This window comes from Prunus persica, chromosome G8 (assembly GCF_000346465.2).
Source record: "Prunus persica cultivar Lovell chromosome G8, Prunus_persica_NCBIv2, whole genome shotgun sequence".
Taxonomy (NCBI): Eukaryota; Viridiplantae; Streptophyta; class Magnoliopsida; order Rosales; family Rosaceae; genus Prunus; species Prunus persica.
Window position 1 is genome coordinate 3996719 of NC_034016.1, and position 20252 is coordinate 4016970.

Consider the following 20252-nt stretch of genomic DNA (forward strand, 5'->3'; position numbering starts at 1 on the left):
TCTTTCTTAGTAGGATGTTTTGATCTTTTCACCATCATGCTCACAATTCTTGTAATTTTGATGTTCAATCAATGAAATAACGTTATTTTGTACTTATAATCCTTAATTGACTTAAGTGTATTTGCTTTCACTTTGTGCATTTCCTTAGCTAACTTGATAATCCTTTAAGTGTTCATTATCATTTTGGATGAATAAAGCATTTTGTTTTCATATCTAGGGGTACAAACCCCATTTTTTAAGCCCCGGTTATGAATAGCTCAAGTAGTTGTCTTTAGGACTTTGAGTTGGGAAAACGTTGATTGATAGGACCCGCCCTAAATTCTTCGAAATTTGGGACGAATCCTGTGGTATTACCGACATCATACTAATGTCGGGCCCACTTACTAAATAGAGACAAGATTTTCTGCCGAAATTTCGGCAAAGTCTCCCCTGAAAAATGGATATTCCCAAAAAATTTCAACCTGTTTTAGACTGCTCTGATATTGCCCATGTTAGGGTTGATTGTAAGTCTGGAATGATAAACCAGAAGTTAAAATTTTGGTAGATAGGGATCCCGTAAAAACTTCTTTCGAGGAATAGGTCAGACCGGGTCATTTCCCAAGAACAATGGCTAAGGGACCTGATACTACCACTTGAATCTGGAACTTACACGCTGATGCCCACGATTTTGATAGCCATACCAGTGATTTGGAGGAGATCTCTCGCAAAGTATTTAGCACCCATTTCGGTTAACTCTTCATCATCTTTCTTTGGCTGAGTGGTATGTATTTCCATGGTGCTCGTTTTTCCAATTATGAAGCATGGCTAAGTGATCTTACTCACATTGGACCTAATGCCCAGGTGGTTTGGCCAATAGTGGGTCAAGAAATATTGAATGGTGATGTCGGTGGGGGTTTTTGAGGACTACAAATAACCTCTGGGTTTTTTCAGATTTGGCGAGCATATGGAATAACTAGTGAATTACAACTCTATTGTACTGCAATTGGTGGATTGGTCTTTGCTGCCTTAATGCTTTTTGCAGGTTGGTTCCATTATCACAAAGCTGCTCCGAATTTGGCTTGGTTCCAAGATGTAGAATTTATGTTGAATCACCATTTAGCAGGGCTACTAGGCCTTGGTTCTCTTTCTTGGGCAGGACATCAAGTACACACATCTTTACCAATTAATCAATTTCTAAACACTGGAGTAGATCCTAATGAATTTATCTTGAATCGGGATCTTTTGGCTCAACTTTATCCCAGTTTTGCTGAGGGAGCAACCCCATTTTTCACCTTGAATTGGTCAAAATATGCGGAATTTCTTACCTTTCGTGGAGGATTATATCCAGTAACTGGAGGTCTATGGCTGACCGATATTGCACACCATCATTTAGCTATTGCAATTCTATTCCTCGTAGCGGATCACATATATAGAACCAACTGGGGCATTGGTCATGGTATAAAAGATATTTTAGAGGCTCATAATAACACCAATCGACAGCATGCACCAAGATAATATCACGCAATTTACATAATAGGTCTCCAGCCTTACAATCAACCCTAATATAGGCAATCTCAGAGCAGTCTAAAGAATTTCAGTTTACAAACGAAAATAAAGTTCAACAGAAGATAAACGATTACAAGTTTATCCTACATAAGCTCAGGCTCGAAGTTCACAACTTGATACGGCCGTTTGAGTTCAAGACGCTCTACTACCTAGGGGGCGCAAAACAGAAAAGTGTGAGTGGACAAAAACAAAGTTTAATTCACATTTGAAAACAACATAATATAACCCCACCGTTTAGAAAACGATGCTAAAATGATATGCATTCAAACCGATGTAGCTATGCATATGTATATAGTTTAGACAAAACCATAGAGAAATCTGAAATCTCATAATAGTATACCATCACTAATCCCATCCCAAAACGTTTCCTAACTACTCTCACAAAACGCGTGCCCGTTGGCACAACAAGGACAAGAAGGAATATATAAATATATATATATATATATATTATGACACTACAAAGTTTGTACCAGGGAAACAATCCAACCGGGCGATTGTTTGACTAGTCCACATGAAAGAATCATCAATTGACCAAGTGGCTAGGAAATGAGCCATCCAACTGGGGACTGGGCTCACCAGCATGTACAACAAAATCATCAATACTCGTACGCCTATGACAAGTCCTACGAAACACCCCGTCAAGGGTGCCTAGGTTCCGACACATCCAAGTATCACCAAATTCTGAGTATCCAATTTTAGTATTCCAAATCCGGGGAGGTACATAGGGTAGTGCTAATAGCACTCAAAACTAACTTAAACCACAACCCAATCCACATTTCAAAAATCTTTCTAACAACCCCATATACCCAACACATATCCAAGAATAAATATTCGTTCTAAAAAATAGCCCATATCCATTCCAAAATAATTACAATCCGCAAGTATTCAAATATACTTCATTTACTTTCATAAAAATGTTGCATTCACCATTTAAATAAATAATAACTCAATAATCAAGAAATCATTATGCATATTTTTCCCATTCTTGAAAATAATGATTATAGTTTAAAAACAAAGTCCACTCACAAATAGTCTCATGATGCTTGACCCTGAGAGGATCCCGCCTCTGCGTATGCTGGGTCGGAGAACCTATTTCAGAATACGAGGGCTAGATTAAAATAAAGTGCTTCGAACGAGAACTTTAAAATAAATTCTTAATTTTTCGGGAGTTAAGTGTGTGTACGACATACGAGAAGTTTCTAAGGTCCAACTACATGTTCTGGATGATGAAATAGCCTTGGAAGACGCTCGGTCAACAGAGTGGTCAAACTTCCCAAATTTGGTCAATTGGGCCCACGGGACACACGACCTCCGATTTCCGATCCGAAAGTTCCTATGGGTTCAACAAGATTTATTATACATGTCCTGCAAGTGTGGTCCGAATCGAATGGTCAGATCCCTCGCGATTGCACGATCGGAAGGTTACTATTTAACCTAGTCTTTGAATCATTGAATCGAAGAATTCGGGACTCCAATTCAAGATTTTCGAATTCCTACACGATTCTAGAGGTATCTAGATCAACATATTTTGAAATGGAGTCGATCCAACAGTCTGAACATATCAATCCCGGATAACGCCTAATATGCGTAAATCCAATCGACAGTCAAACGGTAACCAAATTCAAATATAAGTATATTGTCGTGTTCGGGACCACATGGGGATCATTTTAAGACCAAATTGGTCATCCAAACAGTGCCCACGCGCCGCCACATACGTCGACGACGCATGGATGTCTTGAGAAATTCAGACAACCGAAAAATTCTTGAAACACCTATCAATACCTACACCTACGTTATCAGGACAACGAGTGGAGCAACTTTGTTCTTGGACCATGCCAAAAAGTGACCAGAACTTGCTGAAAACACGAGTCGAAAATCGGCCAAACTTTGAGTTACAAATCGAGTTTCAAAACTCAAAAATCGATTTTAATCAACCCAACCATCAGCTAGAACACGTTGAGAGGATGAGAAAGCATACCTAGATCGACGAAAATGGTGGCCGAAATCGTCGGAACGAGTGATGTAAATTTTTTGTCAAAACCAGTAGGTTTTTAGCAAATTTCGGCGGCTAGAGTGGCGGATCGCGGCGGGGGAGGGAGAGAGGAGGTGGAGATGGTTCTTTTGGTATTGGCCTTGTGGTCGGAGGTTGATGGTGGCAGCGGCAGTGGCCAAAAATCCGATCGGCTGAACATTTGGGGGGGAGGGGGGAGGGGGGAGGGGGGGTTGTCGCACGTAGAGGAAAATATCACTAAAAGGTCAATAGCCTATAATTCTATAACAAGGATTATACCCGCTAGGAATCTTCTATTGTAGTGGTATTGTCCTATACTTACATACATTTACAACTAATAATTCCTAAACTCATTCAAAAAAAAACTAACAATGATATAAGGGCACTTTTTCGATCAACCTTGGGCATTGAGTTCAATCTATCTAATCCACCATCATGTCTACCTATAGCCCAACTTTGTTCCTTTTCCAATCTTTGCTGGAGAAAATTATGACTTATGGAGCATTATGTCTCAAGATTTATGGAGCATAGTTGATAGTTGATTCTCTATCCCGAAAAATCTCATTGTGGAGCAAGTGATGCAATTAGATAAGGATGAACAAAAAGATGCAAAGGTTCTCTATGTTTTGCAACAAGCCTTGGATGCTACAATATTTCCATTGATCATGGAAGCTACAACAAGAAAGAAAGCATGGGATATTTTGATGGAGAAATTTGGAATTTGAAGGAAATTCAGAGGTATGTTCTGTCAAACTACAAACTTTGAGAAGAGATGTAGAAAATATCAAGATGAAAGACTTTGAAAGTTCAGAAATATATATATATATATATATGAAATATGCAACCTCATAACTTTAGAACCTTAGAAATTTTAAAGTTCCTATAAAATCAGAAATCTGGAAGAAGGAATTAAGACAATTTAAGAAGAGAAAAAAAAATAAAAGTGGGAGATCGTAGATCACCTACAAGATAAAGAAATCATAGGGGTTAAAAAGGTTTATATGATCAAATTTAAACATGATGGTTCAATACGAAAAAAAAAAAAACCCCATATGGCAAGGCTAGTAGCTAATAGGTAGTCACATCAGCAAGACATAGCCTTGATCACACTACATTCATGTTTGCATGACAGAATATATATAAGATTATGTACATATATGTAGTATGTGCTTGGTTCTTGATTGGGCTTGCTCGAAGCATGTTCTAGCTACTTATTGATTTAATTTAGGGATGGCAGAAATCTCTGCGGTGGCGGGTCTCTGTCTAGTCCTTGATCCTAACAGGGGGAGATTTAGGAGCAAAACAGGTATCAGGTATGGGGATTCTCGAACTTGAAATATTCCTGACGGGTATGGGAAAAGGATGGTATTGGCATCCCTGTCCCAAACCGGACCCGAAAATATATATGTTTATATTTAAATAATAAAAAAATTACAATGTTTATATTTAATTCTAAGTTAACCTCCCTCCCTTAATTCTTCCTAATCTTCTCTAGTCTCCAAGCGCACCTCTCTCTCTCTCTCTCTTCTCTCTCTCTCTCGACGACAGGACCAAATTGATGTGTGAGGTGTAACTCAGAGACTATTTGTGATAAAAACCCTATATAGAATGCATGCATGCCATTAGCCGAGGGTGGTTCAATTAGATGGAGATATATAGCATATATAGTTACTATTTTTTGAAAACTTGACCCAAAAAAAAGAAAGAAAGAAAGAAAACAGTAGTTCAAAATTGAACGAAAAAGAATTGCTCTCGTCAATTCTGGATTGCAGTGTTTGGCAGAGGATCAACATGAGCTCCTACTAATTTGAGACCAACAATGTAAATATAAATGGCAATGTCTTTCTCCATAATATCTCTCCCATACATTTCTTTATCTGACTCCTACGTACTCAAGTACTAGCTAGATCCATTTGTTTTGAAGAAAAAGAGACCATGTCCAAGGCATTTGCTTTCTGCATTGTTGCTCTCTTGGTGTTTTCGCTTTGCGTTGCAACAACGAATGCCAATCAAATCGGTTATGGCGTCATGCGGCGCGACCAACCAGTTCGTTGTTGGGGGTCACGTTGCATGCCTCCGCCAAGCAACTCTTATGACAGAGGTTGTAAGAAGGAGGCCAAGTGCAGGGATGGTCATCGAGGACAAAAGTAAGTCCCAATTTCCCAAAGAATGGACCTTTATTAAAAAAAGACGATGAATTCAAACCATTGCTAGGTTTCCACCGTGTAACTAAAGATCAGGGATGTCCATTCTTCTTATATCTATTCGTTCTGACCATATTTTGTACATGATTTTTTTAGTCAAAACTCTGTACATAATTATGCTTGAATTATACTTTGGGTATTTCAAAATGTATTAGTTTTTGGTGTCCTACGTTATCTTCATTTTTCTAGTGCCCTTTGTAATTCAAATTCATATAACATTCTTATTATCATCTTTATTGCATTTGTGTGACCCTAGAATTTTCTGGAATTTAATAAGAATTAAATGATTTTGATGGATTATTTGAGAAATTTTGTGAAAATTATTAGTTAGCTACCATTGGTGAATGTTAGAAATTTCTGGGGAATTATTTGGATTTTTCCCGATATTATTTATTATTTTATAACTAAATTACTTGGGAGAACTATTTAAATTTTTCTTGAGGTTATAGAATGATAGTACGTGGTACAAAGAGTTCGTAACATTTTTAGTATCCGGAGTTATTTTAGTGAGTTTTTAAAATTGGACAATTAAAAAAATGATACATGGCAATTGTTGGTCGAACACCTTGGGCTCACCCGAGGCCCTAGGATCACGAGACGGTAGGTGTGACAACTCAACGACACTTGTTAAGCATGTAAAATACGAGTCACCTTATTCCTCTGTTGTATTTAAATGATGCCAAATATATTAATGGATTGCACTTGAGAAAGGGCGTGTTTACTTTTCAATGGTTGTCTAACACAAACGAGCACTTATGAAATGGAAAATATTAGGGCCCGATTGATAACCATTTAAATTTTAGTTTTTATTTTATTTTATTTTATTTTTTTTGGTGCTAGAGTATACAGGAAAAATAGGGAGAATGAAAGTGAGAATGAGAGTGGAGATGAGAGGGGAGGATGATAGAGGAGTAACAAAAGTGAAAACAAAAACTAAAAACTGAAATCTATTTGAAATTGTTTTCACTTTCAAATTTTTGTTTTTACTTTTGTTACTCATCCCTCCCATCCTCCCCTCACCCTCTCTCTCAATCTCATCCTCACTCACATTTTCCTCTACACTCTAGCACAAAAATGAAAAACTAAAAATAAAGATTTAAATGGTTATCAAACGAACCCTTAATGTATAAATATCCTATCGTGACAATATCTTAGACGAATTACATGCAAATATATATGGAACAAATTTAAAATTTCCAAATTTGTTATCCACTTTAACCTAACAACGAAGACATTTTAGTAATTAGGACCACTCCTATACCAATTCCATATGATTATTATTTTTTTTTTCATAAAAAAACTCCTATTTTGGTGCCTAGAATGGATTGGATTGGATAAGTCATTAAATCTAAAGTATATTGAAGGAGGAAATAAAGGTAGAGGTATTGAAGGAGGAAATAAAGGTAGAGGTGAATGACTTTCAATGTTGGGGAATTAGGAGGGATTAGTAATAAGGTATTGTAATCCTACCATTTTGTGATGATTAGATGGGATAAGTTTTAAAAAAAATTCATTTCTTCCTTAAACATGTTTAAAATATAGGGAGTATCGTATACTAGTCACCAAACTTGGCCAAACTGTCTAGTCCTACAGATGGGCTATTGCAAGCATCTTCAGGGAATTTTCATTTCATTATCAAAGTTACTAATTTGGAGGTTTCGGTCAGATTATCTTATTGACCTAAACCACGTTAGCATGAGAAAGATGACATTATATCACAGTCCAATTCCTTTCATGTCTAACATCGGGAGGGAAATCATGAACTTGATTTTAATGACTGAAATCTTTATAATATAAAAGCAGAATCAATACATTTACAGAGATTGTCTTTCAACATTAGAAGCAATTCCTAATAGAAACACAGGTTTTTTGGTAAAACAAAATGAAACAGAAGGATAGGTACCAAAAAGATGGTTACAGAAGAAAAAGACCAAGCTTTTCTCAAATAAGACAGCCAAAGTAAATTGAATTGATTGCATTACCGCTTCTAGGTTGTGCCTTCTTCACTTATGGAATTGCATGAAAGAGAACCTTTGTATTGTCATGGTTCTTCCAAGACTTTTCAACCGTCCTATGGCAAAGAATCCTTGGATCAGCCATCCGTCCAAGAACTTTTAGTAGGTAGAATCATGACCAGGACTATCTGCATGCATGTCCATCGAGGTGTCATTGGAACTTGGAGGATTAGCATCCCGGTTCGGGTGGAGAAAGCTAGGTTCATTGTTTCGGGCTCCATTTCCAGATGGCAGACCTGCACCTGGGTAATATCCATCTTGAGAAATGTGATAGTGCTGAAGACTCTGGCGAACAGGGCTTGACAAAGCATTTGAGAAGACTGAATTTTTAGATTGGTGATCACATTGCTCAGAACGAATTCCCTGCCCAGTATTTGTTGGGCCAGATGAGCCAGAAGAAACTGGGAAACCTGAGTTTGTGAAATGCACAGTGGGCTGAAGATGCTGATGTTGAAGTGGCACCCTGGGGGACATTGACGGCTGCTCCTCTCCACAATAGTCCAACTCATTCTGCATGAAGGCAAGAAGAAATTTGTAAGCTGCAAAAATGAGTGAAGTCCTTACTGAATACATATACACATATGGATGAACTATTGTCATCCCTAGGCAAAGTAACTAAAATAAGTAACCAATCTTGAACAATTAGATTCAAGAGTTAAAACATTCCAATTTTTAAACATTTTAATCCTAATCCTCAATTGTCAATCTTTGATCTCATTCACAACTACTACTTTACTATTACTAAACCCTATTATTATCTTTTTTAATACCTGAAATCCCTCAAACCCACATCCTGGACTCAGCTCCAAAACTAGGGCCTCTGCCAATCCCTACAATCTTTTGAAGACAGGAAACTCTAGCAATAGCTAAATATGTACCTTTAGGAATGTAGCACTACACTAATAAGATTAACAATAATATTATTATTGTTGTTGTTGTTGTTGTTGTCAGAGTCATTGTTATTACTATTATTGTTGTTCTTAGGATTTTATTATTAGGGGTTACTCTAGCATATTCGTCTGACAATAAGGTATTTGAGTTTACAACACTCGCCTCACTTTTTCCCTTCAACCTCTATTCTCCCCTCCTATTATTGTACATCAATTGGTATCACAACAATCCTTGTTCTATAAATTCAAATCGAGAGATCAACTAGCTAAAACAGTGCCATAAAATCCAACTGAAAATATCTATTTCCAAAAGGCACATCTTTTCATCGGTAACCTGTTTTTGGCCACTAATAATGACTTGATAGCCCTAATGCAACAACTAAATCTCTCCATTTGAACTCAAAGGGAGAGGATCAAATCAATGTTGAAAATGTTTGCAAAAGCACTTCATCAGTGAACTAATTCATGACTCCTGAACATGCAGAATCTGTAAAATCATGTTAACGCAACATATTGTATTACATCAAGTGATGATACATTTCATCTGCATTGGTTAAGCTCATAAGACTATAATCTAAGTTTATTTAATCTTATAGAAATGTACATTCATTGCATACTTTTTTTTTTTGGTTCTATCTCATTCAGCACGTATCCATGTATAGTTCAACATCTTAATCATAACAGAGAAGAATCTCCGGAATGAAGCACAAGAAGTGAATTTAAATTAGTACAAATCGGAGGAAAGGAAACATTCCAGTGTAGGTGTGACAAGAACCTTAAGCACTGATTCTTATTTGCTGGATATTAAAGGGTAGAAAAGTATTCCCATGCAAACCTCATGAAAGAGCAAGTGAAAATTGAAAAGTGAGAAGCATATAGCTCTGCAATGACTAAAGTTTCAAATGGATTTAACAATTAAATTATGACTTCTGGACAAATTCCACAGCATCTACAAACCATGGATTTCATTCCCTTCTTTTGGGCGAAAAAAGACCCATGGAATTCTTCAACTGGGGAACAATGGAAGCAATCCCTCACAAAAGTTCAACATAACCACAACAGGGGTGAAATCTGAATGTGACAATAGGTCACACTCAAAACTAACCACATCCAAGTCTATGCTACCTAGAAGGCAATGGATACAGTAACCTTATATATTCTAGTATAAATTCTACACTAATCCAAAACATACATGCATGTGCATCCAGTCTTAACAAAGAGAAAATTTCAAAGTAATTAACATGAAATTTGAGTAATGTAACAGAAATATGAGGGATGGAATATACGGAAGACAGAAAGTGACATGATCCAAATAAGCTGCAATAATTAGTATATTTGATGGCTCATAGAAGTTCAGATGTTTGATGCAAAGGGTGTGTACTAAATAGATGCTACAAGAAAATTAACCCTGTCGTTGATAGTCTCTGGAACAAAGGCGCATTTAACTTTGGTATGACCCATTATTGTTTTACACAAATTTTTCATGTCAAACAAGTGGGGGTATGCGCGGACATGCATATTTTCTGTCCATTTGGGATAGTTTATCATATTATGAAACAAACAATCAAAGAAAGAATCATAAATCGCTATAAAACTCAAAAATAATAATAAACAACAAACCTGAAGATAACTGACTATATCCATTGTTGTAACTCTTGAGCCTCCTTCTTGTTGTCTACTGATCCACTGATAAATTTTATCCTGAAAAAACATATTTAACCAAGGTTCCATCAATAAAATGTAAAAATGTAGTCCAGTTTGAAAGAAATTTTACACATTAACAGGACAAGTATGTATGTACAAGATTTTAAACAAGGATATAAGGCATTTGCAGAAACTTTGTAGACCCATTGCCTAATTGGCTACAAGCTACAGAAAGTGAATGAAATTTTGAACAGGGAAGCATAAAGAAGCATGAGAAACCCCGCACCCTCAATGAACTAATGGAAAATAACATATTTAACAAAAATTTTAAATTCAGAAAAAGCCACACACAAGCCTGGGCTGGTTTCAGCCAGTTCACGAGAGACCTTTCCAGAAATATGCAAGGGGGAAGAAAATATTAAAGGCAAATCCATGTATCAAAAAGATAACTGTCAGAGAAAGGATGAAGGTTCAACATACACAAAAATAGTGGAGTCCAACTTACTAGAGAGTAGAGACATACCCCATCTTTTAAAAGAAAAAGGCCAAATCAATCAGTTGGAGAAAAGAATGGAACAAATCCTTGAGTAGTGAAGACCGAATACAAACCCGTAAAGATATCAAAGTTTAGAAATATTTCCCGCTTGAAGTTCTATGCCAAACAGCATCAGAATAGCAGCAAGAATGAAGAAAATTTAGTGACTTTAAATCCAACTAACTTTGTTCGGAGAGGAAGGAAATATCTTTTGTTTACATGGATAAGAATCAATCATGTTATCTAATATTTAGGGTTTTTAAAGATATAAACATCCAATTTCATCATAAACTAAAACAATGCATGAATAATTGGAACTCCCCAATAATTATCTAAGCACTTTGCACAAGTTGAATATTGATATTCATTACATAACCGACAGATACTAATGAAAAATTTGGGCATTTCTTATCCAACCAACTTCATATGACATGCTCACTCAAACTAATATTCACCCAATTCATAACCAAACAAAACACACACCAACTCATGAACCACAAAATATACGAATCCCCAAATTTCTAACAATTTGGAAAAAAAAAAAAAAAAAAAAGGACCAACTTTAATTTGATCTCGATTAAGAATCAAGAACTGAATGAGGGAATCTGCGATTAGATTAACAACTATCAATTAAGAAGATGATAAAGGAGAGAAAGAGAGACGTACGAGGGCGTGGCGTTCACCGGCTTGAAAGGAGAGCTTTTGGTGGTTCATGGCCTGAGTGTAGAGCTGAGAGAGAGAATTAGCGGCGCTGCAGAAGGAGGTGTACATGCTTCGATCCACCTCGTCGAGGCTGGTGGCTATGGACTTTCTCTTCTTCCCCATGGCTAAGGCTCTGAGAATCTTCTGATGATACCAGAAGAAGAAGAAACCAGCAAAAGGGTTTGTTGTCTCCCTCTTTGTGTGTGAGGGATTTCTGGTCTGATCGATTGATAAGAGGAAGAGAGTGAATTTATATCCCAAAAGGAGAAGAAGAGGGGTTATTGCGTTCGGAATTTGGGAATTTAGGAATTTGGGCTTTTTGTTTTGCTACATACACACGTATATAATTTATCAGAGGGCAGCACCAAGGTTTTCAGAAGAGGGAAGGACACATGGTTACTATCGTGGCAATTCGTCCCACGTGAACATTGCTTCCATATCCAAGACTGTTACACTCCTTTTTTTTTCTTTTTTTTTCCCAAAAGTAACAAAAAAAGATTACAAGAGGTTTCTTGAGGTTTAGTCGAATTAGAAGGTAATCCTTCTATTTTTGGAAATTACATTAAGAATTAGTACATTATATAAAAAATTTAAAAATCATCAAACAAGGACTTATTATCAATGCCGGTTCGGCCCAGAATACGTAGGGCATAAGAACAAAGCCCAACAATCTAAACGGCACAAAAAATTTTGAATCTGTCCATATATATAGGAAATTTTAAAATATATATATATATATATCTCCAAAGGTGTGATTAGGGCTGGGCATGGGTTGAGTTGGGTCGGTTTTGGTTACAACACATAACCTAATCCGTACATAGCAGTTTATGATTTTTTGGACTCAAGATAATTTGATTATTAAGCCAACCCAACACTCTAATGATCCAATTAGACGGTTTGATTGGCTTAACCTGAAATTGTGCACACCCCTAGATGTGATAGCATCAATCATTGTCAAGTTGACGACTGAGTTCTCTTTGGTTTTTATTTTGTAAACAAATGTAACTTAGTTAATTTAAATAACTACTATTTTACAATAATTATACGCTCTTTATCGCATCTCGACTCCATTTTGACGCGCATCTGCCTTTATTCTCTCAACTCCTCCTCCCTCATCACCGCCACTCCATTCCATCTTTTTCTGTCCCTTAATAGTTAAATTCATCTTCATATTTTTTTTCCCCCATTAAAATTAGGGAGAGTAGGTCACACCTTCTAATCTCCTCCACCTTCGTCTTCTTTTTTGTCGGTCATTATTTTTAATATGGGTTCTTCATATTTTGATGGTTAAAATGATGTGTATGAACAAAAATAGAGATATTGAGTATGAAATTTTGGGATTATTCAAAGTTTCTTTGGTTGAAAATTTTGATGATTGTAATTGATGTCTATTAAAATTAAAATAAATATTTTGAATCTGATTTTTTTGGGGTTGTCTATATTTTCTTTGATTGCAAATTTTGAAGGTTGTAATAAATGTGTATAAAAAGAGAAAAGAAAAAAAAAAGCAGATTTTGGATCTGATTTTTGCGAACATGTATAAACAAAAGTTTAACCTTTTCAATTTGAAAAAAAAAAAAAAGAATAAATATAACATATAGAAAAATATTAGTTGACGGGAAAAACCAACATATTTTATTTGAGTCTCTAGTTATTAAATATATAGAACTGAATGCGTTATAGTCTAGTTTTGAGGGATTAAGATAGGAAGCCAGAGGATTGTGGTTACTATTTAGACCTTCGTTCTGGGTTTTAGAACACACTTCTATAGTTCGACAACAACAATTAAGGTCATCACAAGAGGACTTCGTGTCCTTAGCATAACCTCTCCAATAACAAATCAAGCATCCAAAACGAGTCATAGACCCTCAAACCAAAATAAACATCAAATTTTAGTCACCCTGGGCATAACGGGCATATGAGAGCATAATCTAGTATACATCCAAACTAAAAAATTTTAATGAGGAAAATTTAAAGGCTCTAATCCTACAAATCAACTGATTATTGGTGGATAAGGAAGTCTCGACGTGTCATTTATGTGACCTTAGTCATCTATGGCTTGATGCGAAAAATAGAGAAACAAACTATGAAATAAATTTCATTAGTGAACTTAAATAAGGTCTAAAAATACTTATGTTGAACATACTAACTCCCAACTTTCACAAACTCTTGTAACAAAAACGCCCAAAAATATTTTTAAAACTAAAGTAATAGAATTATTTCAAAACTCAATAAATTGATAATAATTTCGAGGTGTAGTTTATATAGTTAAGAAACTACTATAAATTTTTAGACGAGCTTATAAAACTGAACGGCTACCACATCTAGCTAAAGCTATAAAATTTTAGAAGTGTAATCTAATGCAAATTCATACATGCACATACCATTATACTAAAAATACTTGCAAAAAAAAATATCACACTAGTACCTAGGGGAAAAGTTGGTCATAACCTTGTGTTGAGCTCATCGCACAGAGATGCAAGATATGATGGCCATACATACATGCAAAATATTCTTGATACATGTATGTTAGAGTAATCTCAATGCACGTGTAAACAAAAATAATACGGTCATATACGAGCATAGACTTCCCCCAAAGGACTAGGCATTTTGACAAGACCCAAAGCTCCTATGTCTGTCGTCCCATATGCCTAACTGATATTTACTAAGTCATTATTGGGGTGGGTATTCACTTGGTGGTATGAAAACACTTTCTTTTCGTATACATGTATAAATTATTTATCTTAATTTATCTCACAAAGCATTTCATAGAACTTATTCTTAAAATTACTTTGTCATTTCATTCACCATGATGCATAAAGACTATGTCAAAACGTTTGAAACAAACAAAATATGTCAAAACCTTGTAAACCCTTTCTCCCTTTGCATAACAAGATTAGAACATCAGCTTACAAATCAATCAAGTTTATGTATTTGCAAAATGGTAAATATGCATCAATCCTAAATCATGTAGATTTGTGAGGATTAAGCATTATGTCAACTAAATGAAAACACTTAGAGAATTGTTTTTTATTTTTTTTAAAGTCCAACTCACAATGCTATTATGCTAAAATGGATACTTAGTTGGATCTCTTTGGAATTGCTCAAAACCATATCACCCAAACGATAAGAAACATTTGATTAAACTAACCCCTAAAGCTGTAAAGGAATATATGGGTTAAAAACACTCAAACAAGTCCTTCGAAACTGAAACCTTCAAGAGATAAAGAGATTGAGCACTTACCTTACTCAGGGATGGTTGAAATTAGCCAAATGGACAAAAAGCTACAGGAATACGTCAAACATTAGGAACCTAAACTTTATGCACAATTAAATTCAGCATGTGAGCCTTGTACCAAAAGAAAAAGGATGTTAAGATGAGTTGGTAACCTCTGGCCTTATATGATTTATCCACAAAGTTATGGCCAATCAACATTCCAACCATTTGAGAGAGAGAGAGAGAGAAAGAGAGAGAAAGAGAGAAAGTAGACAAATGGGGTGGAGGAGAGAGAAAAAGACAGTTTTTAGGAGAGAGAAATGGCCTTTTTTTGTTTAAATTTCACCTATTTAAATTACTATAGTACCCCTCAACTTCAAAAGGTCATAACTTTCCTATTTTAACTTTTTTTACAAACAGTTTGCATTTGCGCGTCATAGGCTCGAGTGCTACCTAATCATGCTAATAAGAAATCTAAAAGGCTTATTTTATATTATTTTACTAGGATTTCCCCAAAATTTGAGAGCAAATTATTTGAAAGTTCAAACTTCAAGAATAATTTCATGTCGGGTGTTATAGTAAGCCTTTATTGCCAACAATTTTGATGAGAAAGTTGATGTGGCATTTAAAATTCCACATGACTTCCAAATTGGCAAGTTTGGGGATTATCGGGAATTCGAATATCATGTTCCTAGTGGGGAAGTAAATAGATTTAGAAAATGTTGAGAATTTAATCCCATCATCACGATAATGTTAACAATGATAAAAAAATAATAATAAATAACTCAAATTGAAAAACACAAGATAACTTGTACAAATAATGCTGAACAGTTTATCCAAAACTCACCATTGTATCTATATGATATACCCCTTTTACACCCTCTCTTAAACACTAGAAAAATACTCATCACCTTCTATATTCTCTCTCAACCAACTCCCTTTGATTTCTCCCTGAGAAATAACTTTTAGTTGATTCAAAATGAGGCATAAGCTTCATGTGTTCATAGTCACAAGGATGAATATTATTAGTTAACCTACAACTAATGCATCCATGCACATCGTCTATTGCAATGAATGTGATGCACACATTCATTGTCATTTAGATACCTCTACATAAGGAAGGACAACAGATCCAACCAAAAATTGGTAGGCGATACACAATAAGAATTGTATATTGGCTTTCTAAACTTTGCCAATTTGTAGTTTCTTGTGAAGTTACTTCACTTAAAGATGATTAATCAATGCACTAATAAATTAAGTACAACATTGCTACAATTTTTGAAAGAGTAGTAAGTTCTTGATGGTAACACGTTCCAAAATCTTTATTATGGCACCAAAAAGATTATTCGAGAGTTGGGTCATGGTTATGAGAAGATGCATGTGTTTAAAATGATTGTGTATTCTTAAATTAAGAGCTCTTGGGAATGATATTAATGTATTTCTACAACCTTTAATCACATAATTGATAGAATTATGGGAAGTTGGTTTGAATTTATACAAAACCTTTATTTATATGTAGCATTAATATGGACAACTAGTGATGATGCTATACATATTAAGGTATTATTGGACCTTAAACAAGTAAATTTGTTCTTTATTCTTGTATAACAAGGGTTTACAACATTAAGGTTTCATGTTATAATGTTTAGGACATGAGAGTTCCATAACATTATAAAGTTTATCCATAATCTTGTAAAAACAAGGTTTTACAACATTAAGGACTTATGTTATAGTGTTTGGGACACGAGAGTTTTATAACATTATCAAGTGTCCCTAATAAGTAAGTTCTAGCATTCCTTTGAACTCAATACTAACCTTGATCCAACATAGCTGCAATGGTGGAATAGAAGTATTCTTCACCTATGCAGTCCTTCACATAGCTTCTAGATGAGATAAGGTGTTGTATGAGTGATTCGACTGCCAGGGAAGGGACTCTATTTATATGCATTAACTAGAGTAATCGAAATTATATTAGAATAAACTGTTTTAATCCATATATAATTAAGAATCCTCAAGGCTCTTGTATTTCAATTTAAATATATTTCTAACGAGAGCTGTAGATGTGTTTAAGTTGTACTTCTTGATTAACACAACCTTCTTAAATCCTTATATGATTAGAAGACCATAAAATTATGGTTAAGACAAGATATGGTCTTCCAGTCTCCCACTTAGTCAATAATCACAAAAGATAGCTGCATTGTTCACTTTAAGGCCTTGTGAAGTATAACTGAACAAAATTTCTACTAAACAATTGTCAGTGAAGAAAAACAATAAGGAACTATCGAGGCTATTTGAATATGTAATCATCAAAGCCTTTATAACCACACTTAAAGTTTTCCAACACCACATGAAGCTTCGATCAAAACTAAAATCTCATAATATTATGACTACACTTGAAGTGCTTAAATAGATCAGGAATATTCCATTGTCCCTGCAAGTGACTACCAAGGTCTATCTTTGAATAAGCAAAAATACAAACTGTTATTAACACATCTCAAACACAACTACCTTTAATGCTAGCAATGTTGTTTATATACATGTGTTCAAGTCATAACCATTCATATAAGTTGTTTGACTCTTCTGTTTAGTTAATAGCATGGGTGGTACTCTTTCCTACCCCGAAATTTTATTTCTCTGGGAAGGTTTTAACTAGGCTGCCGTTAACATACTACTTCTTACCATCTAATGTTCCTTTCGGTTTAATGAAATACCATTTTTCTCAACCAAAAAAAAGAAGTTATAACCATTCATAACAATTAATAAAGTTAAACTGTATATAATGAGCTGTATTAATCCTCAAGATTGAAAACAAACACTACTACTTAAGCAAAATAAAAATCAAAAAACTAGTTAAAATATTGTACGTTAAAGAATACTAACTTAAAATATTTTAAGCATATTGATTCAGCTTATCCAAACTAACTGGCAGATCTAAGCCAATGACATGCCTACTAAAACATCACTTGGCAATCTCTTGGTTAATGAATTTGTAATCATAAGATTTGTCCCAATGTTCTCCAACATATGTATGTATCTTCCTAATCCTTTCTCTAATCAATGAATACTTCAATTCAAGTGATCTAGAATCAGTTGACCTTTTGTTACCTAATGCCAAATAAAGTACAATACTTTTATCATTCCACAACTACATAGGTTTTTGAATTAAGACTAATGTTCTCAAATTTGTTGTGAAATTCATATGTTACATAGTATATAAAGTATAGCCTCCCTAAACCTGTCAAGACTAAAGATTTAAACTCTTGTAATGTCCAATCGAAACAAACAAAAAAAAACTTCTCCCATGGATCCTAGGCATCAAAATATCTAGCAAATTCATGCTAGTGACATGTCTTTAAAATAATTACTTGGCAGCTTCTTTAGTCAATAGTTGTGTAGTCATAAAATTTATTCCAATCGTGTATGTCTCCATTCACTCTGTTCTTGGAACTCCATATTGTAGCCTAGAACCAGTCGACCCTTTTTACCTTGAAACAAATAAGTTATACCGATGTTCTCATTTCATAATCGCATAGATCTTTGAATTTAAGAAAAATTAGGTATTAGACATAATTAACTTTACTAATTAGCATTTGAGACATTGGGTATTTTGGTTTGAGTTTTAATACTTAGGAAAGAATTGTTATTTTAGATTAGGCCAAAGAGGAGGCCCAGATTCATTGGGCCTGTCCAAATTATAGAGATAAAATATAATTTTACCCTTTTTTCAAGAGCCTTGGCCAAAATCAGATCTATCTCAAGAGTACATGGGACTCCATTCTCTCTCTCTCTCTCTCTCTCTCTCTCTCTCTCTCTCTCTCTCTCTCTCTCTCTCTCTCTCTCTCTCTCTCTCTTGTCCAAGGGTTGTGGCAAAGTGGCTGTGACTTCGTACGGCGCATCGTTGGCAGTGGCAAGATCCAGAGAGGAGGGCTAAGACCGAAGAAGATCCAGCGGAGGAGGACTAAGATCGGAGAGCCGGAGCCTATCGCCCCTAATGTTCATGCCTCTGAGCTCTTCCAGGAGCTTTTCTCCGACCGGTATAGTGAGGAAATCCAGATCTTTATGCGCATCATTTATTTCATGACATTTTTGTTCCTGTCAAGATTATAACATACAAAATTTTTCTAGAAACTATAGTGTACTTGAAAGTCTTTTTTGCATCTGTATGCAGTACTTGTTTCCTTTGGCTATAATTTTGTTATGTTCATCTTTAGAGTGTTTTAATATTTTGATCAATTCCGAATTATATTTCCTTAGATGGTTTACATTTTACTAGTTTCATTTTCTAAGATTGCTATATAAAATAAAATAAAAACAATAGATTTTAGTTTCTTTGTCGAATGTGTTATGGTCTGATGGGTATTTTGGATATTGCAGGAGGTTATTGATTGGGCAGGGAGATGGAAAGGCCATTAGATGTGCTATTCAAACAGACGCTAGTAACATTTTCAATTTGCATAATCTTCTAGCCTTTTCAATTTTGCTCTTTCCTTGGCCTTCAACCTCATCAATTTAAATAGTAGAGGCTACCTAGATGAGGAATTGAGTGGGCAAGAGAAGAGTATAACTACCCAAGAGCACAAAGGTTTTTACAACTGACTGATGTCAACCTCTTTTGTCATGACTTTCATGCATATTACTAGAATAAGCATTAGAGTTTTCTAATCTCTATTGTGACTGACGTTAACATTTCTTTTCCTAATTACTTCTACTAAGACATTAACACTGATGAGTTCCTTAATATGAGGTTTTTCCTCTCTGTTATCATATCATATGTTCATACCATATTTGACCAAGCAACTAGAAGCAATTCTAAGCAAGGCCAAGAGTCCCACATTGGAATATTACAAGAAGTGAAGACTCCCCCTCACCTATAAAAGGAGACCACTCTCCACTTAGGAGGGGATCCTTGGGCTGGGCTTGATCTTTAGTCAAGGGCTTCTCCCTTCTTACCTTTATATCTGGGTCCAATCCCATGTACAAATGTAAATAGACATTGTTATAATAATGAGAATATACTTCTCCGTGGACGTAGCTCATTCATTAAGGGTGAACCACGTACATCTTGCCTTCTATTTAATTATTGCTTGCCCAAATTTTCACACACTTGGTGAAGGTCTTCACCTTCACCCATCATCCATCAAACCTCATCACTAAGTTGGTCTGTGGGAAATATACGCAAAAGGCTTCTGTCGTTCTCCCTTTCTTCAGTGCCTTTCGGCACCCTTACAATCAGCATCACCTAAGTTGCCGTTCGGCAATCCCATGCTGGAGCAACCATGAATGCTAAGGCAACAAATTGCAGAAGATGATATTTTAAGGAAAAGCCAATCAGAATGTGGCTATCATTTTGCATGGCTTGCATGACCAAACCACCATCTCAATTCAAAGTGTCGTTCAGCACCTCCTTTGAAGAGAAAGTTTGGGAGCCCTCATATATTCTACATGGCCCTGCCATTCGGCATTACTTGGCAGCATATTAGGTACCTAAT

At 35.4% G+C, this 20252-nt stretch overlaps 1 protein-coding gene across 1 annotated transcript; it reads right to left on the reverse strand.

Annotated features, from left to right (window-relative positions):
- On the reverse strand, positions 7525-11905 carry LOC18766150. The gene is made up of 3 exons (XM_007200516.2): positions 11511-11905; positions 10286-10366; positions 7525-8285 (listed from the first exon to the last, which is right to left on the reverse strand). Exons 1-3 carry the CDS (start codon positions 11667-11669, stop codon positions 7875-7877), a joined length of 651 nt encoding a protein of 216 aa, XP_007200578.2. The 5' UTR covers positions 11670-11905; the 3' UTR covers positions 7525-7874.

Coding starts and splice junctions, on each gene's coding strand:
- LOC18766150 (XM_007200516.2), bottom strand. CDS start 11,669: ATGGGGAAGAAGAGAAAGTCCATAGCCACCAGCCTCGACGAGGTGGAT. Junction 10,367..11,510: donor CCGGTGAACGCCACGCCCTC/GTACGTCTCTCT, acceptor ATGTTTTTTCAG/GATAAAATTTATCAGTGGAT. Junction 8,286..10,285: donor ATATAGTCAGTTATCTTCAG/GTTTGTTGTTTA, acceptor GCCTTCATGCAG/AATGAGTTGGACTATTGTGG.